General features: G+C 35.8%; 1 protein-coding gene across 1 annotated transcript; it reads right to left on the bottom strand.

The window, feature by feature from the left end:
- Positions 1–257: 257 nt before the first annotated feature.
- Positions 258–1,310, bottom strand: GPR148 (G protein-coupled receptor 148). Its single transcript, XM_087726084.1, has one exon. The coding sequence runs from the start codon at positions 1,308–1,310 to the stop codon at positions 258–260; it is 1,053 nt and encodes a 350-aa protein (XP_087582210.1).
- Positions 1,311–9,976: the final 8,666 nt, after the last annotated feature.

Raw genomic sequence — 9,976 nt, 5'->3', positions numbered from 1 at the left:
GGTTGACATTTTAGCAGTTTAGGTGCTAATTTTCTTATCTGAAGAGTAAACCCATGCATCAGAACATTTCAACCAGAGCAATAAAATTATTAGCCTAAATATCATCTAGTATAACAACATCATGTTGATATTAGGAACAAATTAGGAAAAAATACAAACAACTTAGTCAACAGATCAATAAAATAATGAATAATTTCAGTTTATGAGATGCATAACACAGCTTTAGGTCACAGTTACACTAATGCCCTTGTTTTTGCTCAAATAAATGTAGTAGGAGCTACTACTGTAGAACGTTTCCATTTGATGTAGAACTTGAGGGATGATGATATTTCTCTGTATCGAAGCCCACACAGATAAGGCAACAAAGCCTTGGGCAAAATAATCAGGACATTACAAACTATCATAGACACCCAAATTCCTGTCTGTGGCCCAATTACATCATTGACATAAAGGAGTGACTCCACTACAACAGCCAGAAGAGGAGAGAAATGAAAGAATAGGATAATGTGATGCATTAGGAATGTCACACTGGCCCGGGAGAAAATGCTTCTCCATATTCCTGATTGCCTTGTTTTAAAATACAAGACCATGTAACCACAAAGAATGAGGGTCAGACAGATAAAAAGAGCAGACACGGAGAGTATGTAGCAGAATTTCATGGCATTGTTTCCTTGTAAAGTCATTGCCAGTATTATTGGAACAGAACAGTTTTCTACCGGACATTCCCCAGAGTCTTGAGTGATGTGTAGTATTAGGAAAACAATCCCAGGGAAAATCCCAGAGCATATCCATAGGAACAGAATCAGTTTTTTTGCTCGGGAATAAGGCAGAATGGAAATATAATGCAAAGGCCACAGTATGGCCAAAGAAGTGTCCAGCACCATTGCTGCAGATGTTAATAAGCCTCCACAGTAAGTCATTGCTAGCAAAAACAACAGCATGATACAACCATTTTTTGAGAGGTTGAAGGTGGACATACTGAAAACCGCAGACAGAGTATAGAGCAGCAAATACATCAAGTCACTAAGCAAAGCATTGCCCAACAAAAGGTACCTTGTTTCCTGACGTATGTTGACATGAGAAAAAATCACAAATAAGATGAAAGGAATGACCAGGATGGCTGCCAGAAGACAAATTATTGGTGGGATCAAAAACATCTTCAGATTGAAATATGGAGGGTAGACAATCCATTCTTGCAGACTTTTCAAAGAAGGGTTATCCTCAGAGAAGGAATCATTTAAGCGCAATTGTCTAAAGAAGGAGATGTTCTCGTGCAAAATCCTTGCTGATGCACATAGAGAATAGCTCATTTCTCCAATAAATTCAGAATGCCAACAAACTCAGGGTTCTTCAATAACAACAAAATGAGTTCTTTAATGTTGCACATTTGTGAAAGCAAGTAACAAACATTTTGTAGAAATGTTTGTTTTTAAAACTATTTGTAGCCAACTCCGAAACATCTGAAGACAAGCACATATTATTCTACGAGACTTCAAAAGTAAAACCTGAATATCCTTCTCTGAAAATAAAGTATGTAATATATAAGAAATTTCCTCACAAGACTTAAAAAGTATGAACTAAGGAGCAAGCGCTTGAGGGAGCAAATAAATGGGTTGCTTCATCATTAAGCTTTTGTCTTCACAGAATCATCATCACACAGGAAAAGCAGATGGACCATTAGCATGATTAAACAGATGTGATGATATAAAAAAGTGTGTTCCAAATATGCCAGTGTAATCAAGTTGTAAATGATGCAGAAGACATGGTTGCTATGCTTAAGTGCAATAAATGTATTAAATCAATGTAATCGATAAGAACTGGGCTATTAGCTCATGAAATATAACTGCCTCATAATCCTTACGATATATGATTCTCTGAAGACTGCACTCGTACGTTTCCATTTAATCCTTAAGAATTGGGCAGAAGTATCCCAAAGTGGACTATCCAATGATGAAGCGCTCAAATAATTCTAATGCCAAGATGGCTAAAGCATTAAGAGGGCAGAAAAAGAGTTGTTTCCCATTGTACAACATGTACATGAGCTTTCTTTCTGTTGCATTTGAATGCATTTACTTTGGAGCTAGAGTTTCTCTCAACCAGCCATACTTTCTCAACGTTGGAACTTATGTGTGGCTTTTAATGCCCAGAAATTCCCAGCCAGAATTCTGGGAGTTGAAGTCTACTCATTTTAAAGTTGCCTAATTGGGGAACACTGCTCTAAACTATGCTTTGCACAGCTTCATTTTGGAATTTCTCAACTTGCATGTTTCCAGTGGCAATAAGTATCTAATCTTCAAATCAGACACACATATACATGCAAATAGATAAACTGTTTGAAGAAAGTACCCCAAATATAATTATAGCAGCAATGCGACATGTAGCAGCAATCTTCCTTCCTTCCTCCTTCCCTCCCTCCCTCCCTTCCTCCCTTCCTTTCCCCCCACCTTTATTACTTTTACAAATATCTCAGAAGCAGCATATATCCAACACACCTTCCTCCTCCTGTTTTCCCCATAACAGTCCTATTAGGTAAATTGGCCTGAGAGAAAGTGACGGGCCCAATGTCACCTCACTGTCTTTACCTTAGGATAGGAATCTTAAAAAACCCTCAAATGTTCAGAGAAAAAAAGTAAAATAGTTTTAGAAATATATAGAAAAACTTTATTGTTGAAACAGTAGCAGTGGCTATTTAAACAATTCTTGGTCCGTACCACATGGCCTCATTAAAAAGATTAAATTCACCATTCTTTTATTTTTATTTTTATAATTCTGATTTGGAAATAATTCTGTACAATGCTTTGCTTAAAAACAAAGAAGAGAAAGAAAAAGAAGAGGGGGGGGGAGGAGGCGCCAACATCGCGACGATACAGACGTGCAGTCTCAATGCTCCGAGACTGCAACCAAAACTTTTGCCGCTGGGTGGTCCAATCGGACCTAAACTGTCCCGAAGAGACAGTGAACAGGAAGAATATGTCTTGCTGACCTCAGGGACATTGCAAAGTCCCTGATCGATGCAAGAGAAGTTCTTCAAGTCGGCGACAAAAAATCCAGCCAAGGCTGATGAAGTCAGGGTGGGTCCAAAATGGAAGGATACGGAAAGAGAAAGTGTTTCCAGCTGGTGAGGAACTTTTACCATTTTAAAAAGAGACTGCCTATAAAAAAACTTAAAATTAATTTAAATTAGAGAACAGAAGAAATAAGCGGCAGAATTAATTCGGAATGGTTTTGGACAGGGGGTTATCTTACTTTTTAAATGCTATCTTTATGGATGGGATTTATGCAAGCCTTTTAAAATGAATGGATTAAGTTTTCTTCTATTTTTTTTATTATTCTCTGTAACCTATGGACTAAAATTTTTCTCTTTCATTATTGTGGGTGTTCTCCTAACTCATTTAGGAATCGGACTTTTTTAAAACTTGAAATACAAAAAATATACAAAAAGAATCAAGGAAAATTGCAACATAACATTGCTACTCAGAGGCTGGAAGGTTTGTGTATTGGAAACAAAACACTCTTTTTTTCTCACTGATTATTTTGGCTTGGCACTACAAGGTCTCACTGCTTGGTTATAGAAAGTGATAAGAAAGAAAGCATACAGATATCCCTTTGAAGTATATCTTTAACTAGAGAAAAGTGAAAACAAAACTTTATTGTGAATCTATACTTAATTTTATTAACCTTCCAAGTCAGAGCAGCTGTGTTCGTTAGCTGGAGATAATGGACAATTTCAACAGCAGAAAGAAACCTTAAGTCTGCAAAAGATATTCTCAGAAATACAGAAACTATCAATTACATATGAGAGGCTAGAGAAGAAGCTGGAAGACTTAGAGCATCTAACAGCAAAATATGATGAAGAAGTTGAGGGTGTTTATCAAGTGGAAAACGTGGTGGTTAAAACCCAAAAAATTGAAGTGGAAAATGAATATGAAGAAATTAAATTTGCTGATATCTATGATGATTGGTTTGTCTCTGAAAATGGAAAGAGTGGAATACTGAAAGAGGAACTAAATGGAGGGGAAATTTATCCTAGATGGCAAGATGCAGAAGAAGAAAAAACAAAAGAATTTATGGAGTTAAAGAGAGAAATTTTATTAGCAATATCATTGATAATACTACTGACAATCAAAGATAAGCTGATTAAGGAAACAGGGCATTGAGATTACATGAGAGATTTTATAAGCAAGGAGTTGCTAAGAGGAGTCCATACAAAGTTGATTAAGGAGATGATTAGAGGACTGACACCACAAATGGCAGAATATATGAGACTGTTTTGCTACTGGAAAGATACAGGTTGATGGGAGAGTATAATTTAAAACTAGTTAAACTTAGTGAATTTAGTGACAATAGATATAGTCAAATAAATAATTGATAATGTTACTATTGTATACAATGTATAGTGTCATGATGAGTAATAATTGGATATGAATATTGAATGGTACCCCTGAAAGGAAGATTCGAAATCCCTTTGTATTATATATAAAGGTTAATAAAAAAAAGAATTAAGTTAGATACAGTTAAAGCTTTGATTATTAGGGGGAAAATGTTATGATACAGGATATAGTTAAATAAAGGAGGAATAAGTATAACAATGTATATATAGATATGGGTATAACATAAGGAAACTGGATGTAAATTGTAAACAGTGATTTGGAAAGGAGGATTAGAAAATTTTGTTATTAAATATTATGGATGTTTACCTAAACATAAGGATTCAGTGTCAATGGAGGATTTTAGAAATAGTAAATGAAAGGCCAGTATGTGGTTATTTATTAAATCTTGGTATATTTTATAATGAAGGACATTTAAATAATTATAGTCAAATGAAAATGGAGATATGATGATGGTAATATGAATAAATATCTGAGTTAAAATACTTGAGTTAATATGAATTATGTTTGTTGACTGTGGAAGAGATGCATGAAAGTCTTTTTGTAACCAACTGATACACTTTCTACAGCATGTAAAGAAGGATGTTTGTTTTGAAAATTAAAAAAAAAAAAGAAAAAAAAAGAAAAAGAAGAGGGGGAAATGTTTAGTTTTATTATGAAAAATATAACGAAATTTGCACCTATTCCTTATCTCTGCCAAATAAGTCCAAGGTGGGATAATTAGCTAGAGCTCATTGGAATTTGGGTCATTCTCACTTTAGTTTCTTTTGTAGAGTTTCATAAATTTTAAAACTTGATAGTGTTATTTCCCATTTTCCAAATCGCTCCTATATCACTTTTTCAACTGTTCTTCATTTGCTGAGTGCTGGGTGCATTCAATTATTGTGAACTTTCAGCCATCTTTGAAAGCTGAACAACAAAGATTTTGCTTCCTTTTGAATGTATCTTATAGATTTTTGGTTGCTAATCATGAAAATAAGCAGGAATTTAACCAATGTACTGGTTTATAGAAATCTTCTGTTTTTACAGAATGGCAATGTACACTCTCCAGTATCTGTTGGCTATGCTGCACACATGAAAGAAACATACAAAAACATCCAGTACACCAAGTACAACTGGAATACTGTGGAGAACTCAAAAGTATTGAGTTCTGAAAAGTATCTTCTGCTTAAAATGCAGCTTGGATGTACCAAGTACTTTTGTTATATATGAGAATAGGACAGATGTATTCATGAATAATTGATGACAAGATTAAGGAAGGCATTTATGTTGGTCTTCGGGTCAGATACATATCAACAAGTGATTCGAAGATCTATTAGTGGGGCCAGAGAAAATCACCAGGAAAGCATTCAAGGACACTGTTGAGACTTTTCTTGGCAACTACAGAGCACCAATAACAACAACCACAACTGGTTGACAAACGTCTTACAGCACACAAGGTCATAAAGTGCAAGATGTATTTGCTGCATTCACACTTTTCCTCCCTGAAAATTTAGGTGCAATCAGTAACAAACATTGTGAAAAGTTTCACCAAGACATTACCACAATAGAAAAGTGGAATTAGGGCAATTGGAATCCATCAGTGCTGCCTATTATTGGACACTGCAGTGAGATGCATCAGAATCACTTTTAGCCCTGTTGAACATATGCATCACATTGGAAACGTTATGCTATTAAATACATCATAAGTTAATTTCATATTTCTCAAGATACCTACCAGATGCAGTCATTCTGAAATTATATTTATATTCAGTTTGAAGGGGTTTATCATAATCACCAAATGTTTTTCAGGAAGCAAAACTTTTAAAAAAGTTGTTGTCCAGTGAAATTATTGGAAATCATTGCTAATGTTTATCAGTCTGTGAAAGCATTATGGAAGGAGAAAGCATAGATAAATGGTTGAGAAGGATTGAACTGAATGGTGAGGAGGAGTATCAAGATGTATGAAGAAGAACATGGAAATGTTAATAAATAATTTCATGATAATTAACTTCTCAATAACTAACCACATGTTGTTATTTATTAACATACAAGGAATGTTGTATTCATGATGTGCCAGATGGTGTGCTGGCTGTTCAACCTCTTCTGCTTGCTTAAACTTACCGAGTTCAGCTACAAATAAATGCAAACATTGTCAGTGCACACATGCACAGGAGGGAACTTTGAAGTATTTTTTCCCCTATATCTGATACACTGGAGACTCAGCTTAATAACCCTGTATTCAAGTTGCATATTTCTCAGAAATGAGCAAATATCTACTATTTATCCTTATGGAAACATAAGATGCTTTCATCAAATAGTTGCCTGTGAATCATTTTACATTTGTGAATTAGCATATTCTGTTTGAATGGGTCTAGGTGAAAGTGATTTGTAGCTGAACCTCCTTCCTGCAAAACAAGAATGCTTTTGAAGATTAAGGCTGAAGATGGGAGGGTTGTTTGCTAGGAGAACAGTCCCTTTTTTCCTGAAAAGCAGCATCCCCTTACCCTATTCCTTCTCCTTCCCCTTCCCCCTTTCCTCCCTCCCTTCTTTCCTTCCTTCTCCCCCTCCCGCCTATCCTATCTCCATTCAATTTTCTTTGGAATTCTCTTTCTTTTTCCTTCCCTTCCCAATGCAGCTATTCTTTCCTTTTATATCATCTTCATCCTATTTGTTACCTTGTTATTGCTTCTATTAGAAGGAAGAAGAATGTGCAGAGACTAATTGTTCAGAGGGAGAAAGATTAGTTTGCAACTAATAAATTTTAATTCGTAGTTATTAATTCAACTAATATACATTTATTTTCTTATATGCCTTTCTGAACTGTTGCTTCTGTATTTAAGATACTTAAATATAGACAGGAAAATGTACAGTATATACAGATGCAATTTTATCACATGTCCATATTTTATTGGTGAGGAAGAAATATCCAGGATTGGATTTAGCAGGGGCTGGCAACCTTAGATTGATAAAGAGACTGGACAGCCACTTGTCTCAAATGGTTTAGGCTGGGTTTCCTGCTTAAGCAGAGGGTTGGACTAGAAGGCCTCCAAGGTCCCTTCAAACTTGGTTATTCTGTTCTGTTCAATTCAGTTCAGTAGTAAAGCTTGGCATTGCACACATTAGAAAGAATGTATAAACATGTACACACACCCAGGGCAATCTACTCTACTTTTGGGGAGGGGAATAATCTTAAATTCAGAGTTATCTTTATTTCAGATGAATACAATATTCCAGATCTCCTTGATGTCTTGTGTAAATAATGAATGGATGCATTTGTGTTTCCATCAGGATGTGTGTAGTGTACGGGTAGGTGTGTGTACAGAAATAGCAATTCAGTTTGTTCTTGCGTTCTTGCCCTCTCAATATATACAAAGTTTCCCATCCTTGAACTATTCCATATAGTGGATGATATATGGACAGTTATATAACTGTAATAAATATATCACTAACTATATTCATGTGTTTTTTTTAAGTGCTTCTAATCTCAGAACTGAAGGCAATGCAATCTAAAATTTATGTAAAATAAATCTCTTCATATGGGTTCACTAAAATACATCTACCTCTTTGTTTCTCCTCTCACAGTTAGTACTTCAGTTTTCCACTTTGGTATTTAACAGTATTTAAAGAGCAGTTTCTGTATCCCTGGCTCCCTGATTGCCTTCTGCTTGCTGAGTAACAACTATGTCTGATTATTTGGTGCCATAATGTCTGCTGTATATTGTGGCATGATCCAGGCTATGGAAAAAGGGTCTATATATTTTCTTCTATTTGTTATCTCAAAATGATTAGATAATCTGTGTTAGCCAAAACTCCTTATTGTGGCCTACAGTTGGAATCTGCTGCAAAAAGCATCTATGTTAATAATTTTGTACCTAGGTCTCTTCACTGCTTTATCAGATGAATAAGGATAAGCCTGCTCCATACTCTTGTTTGACACTTCTACAGCTGTCACAATGTAGAGGATCATGTAATCAATGGTTCTACATATTATAACTGTTTCACAAACTACATTTGGAAGCTTTTGCTGCTATTGTTCATGCAATGTCCACAGTGATTTCTTTTTCACAGTGGCTGCCAGTTTTAGCTGCATCCTGAAATATCAAGAACTTAATCAAATGACAATACATGAAGAAGTGGGCTAAACTGAGGAGGCTGGGTGTTTATGATTTATAATTGAGAAGCATTATGACAAGGAGCTTTCAGTGACTCAACAGGAAATTTGAAGAATAGCACTTACATAAAAAACAAATTAATTCAGGATCACATGTTGTCATCTGAAATGGCTTCCATATTGTGATTTGCAAAGCTGATGAGTCAGATTATCTCAGTCATTCTGACCAGCAGATGAGGAAACACAAAGGAGAAGGCTTCAGGGTTGTGATTTTGACTGAGATTTGTCACCAATCTTACGGATAGCTAATGCGTTTTCTAATAAGAAACACAATGAAATCTCTTTCACAAGAATAGGATAACAGAGTTGAAAGGGACCTTGGAGTTCTTCTAGTCCCCAACTAGCAGCTGACAAGTATGGGGCAAGTTATATTATAAAGCAGAAGAGGGGAAGTTGAGTCTTGCTTTTCCATGCAATCTCCTACCACCATCCCAGCTGTTTTGGCTAATCAATGTCTTTAAGTTGGAGAGCAGCACAGAGAGTTGACACACACAGGAATTTGGAAGCACATCAAATTGCACCCATAGTAAAAGTGTTGTTACCTCTTTAGGAGAAAAACACTACTTTAACTACGAGGAATATCTGCAAGTTGCTTCAGCTTTGGATTGAATGTGGTAGAAAAAAGAGGTTACTGGCTCATGTTTTATGGTGGGTAAGTGCAAGAGCTGTGTGACATGTGAGTCTTATTAGCCAGCATGAGATAGGATACTCATAAAATAGAAGTAGATGATTCCAACAGTTTTTCTAAGATGAGGACAACCTCATCAATATGGTCCATCCCCAAACCTTTATTGGATCATTTTTGTGTGTGTTGCTTAAGAGAAAATGAGAACACACTATTTATTTTGCAGCAAAGGGAGATGGGGACGCTCTCTCAGATTATAGAAACTATTGAATAGAAATGTTTTCAAATGAAAAATTTATTTGCAAGTATGCAGCTTGATTTTGACCACTACCTCATTGATTGTCCTCCTGTAAATTGGCTTATAGCTGTTTTGGAACAATTATATTAGTAAAGAAAGAAGGTGTTCAGTACATTTAAAAAAATACTTTCTATCTTTCATTTTGCTGTCATTAGTCTGGCTATTTAATTAGAAAAACATTTTGCTTCCATAAGAGACTATGCTGACCTGGGTGAATTTCTGAAGTGTTGTTGTTGTTAGTTGCAAAGTTGTGTCTAACCCATTGTGACCCCATGGAAAACATTCCTCTAGGCCTTCCTGTCCTCTACCATCCTCTGGAGTCCATTTAAGCTCATTCCTACTGCTTCGATGCATCCAGCCACCTCATTCTCAGTCGTCTTTTGCCCTCAATCTTTCCCAGAATCACACTCTTCTCCAGTGAGTCCTTCCTTCTAATTAGGTGGCCAAAGTATTTGAGTTTTATCTTCAGGATCTGGCCTTCTAAAGAGCAGTCAGGGTTGATCTCCTTTAGG

Source organism: Thamnophis sirtalis, unplaced genomic scaffold, assembly GCF_051295495.1.
Source record: "Thamnophis sirtalis isolate CommonGarterSnake01/CBP01778 unplaced genomic scaffold, rThaSir2_p1.2 scaffold_11, whole genome shotgun sequence".
Classification (NCBI taxonomy): domain Eukaryota; kingdom Metazoa; phylum Chordata; class Lepidosauria; order Squamata; family Natricidae; genus Thamnophis; species Thamnophis sirtalis.
The sequence above is the reverse complement of the archived record's forward strand: the minus strand, read 5'-3'. Positions and strand labels throughout refer to the sequence as shown.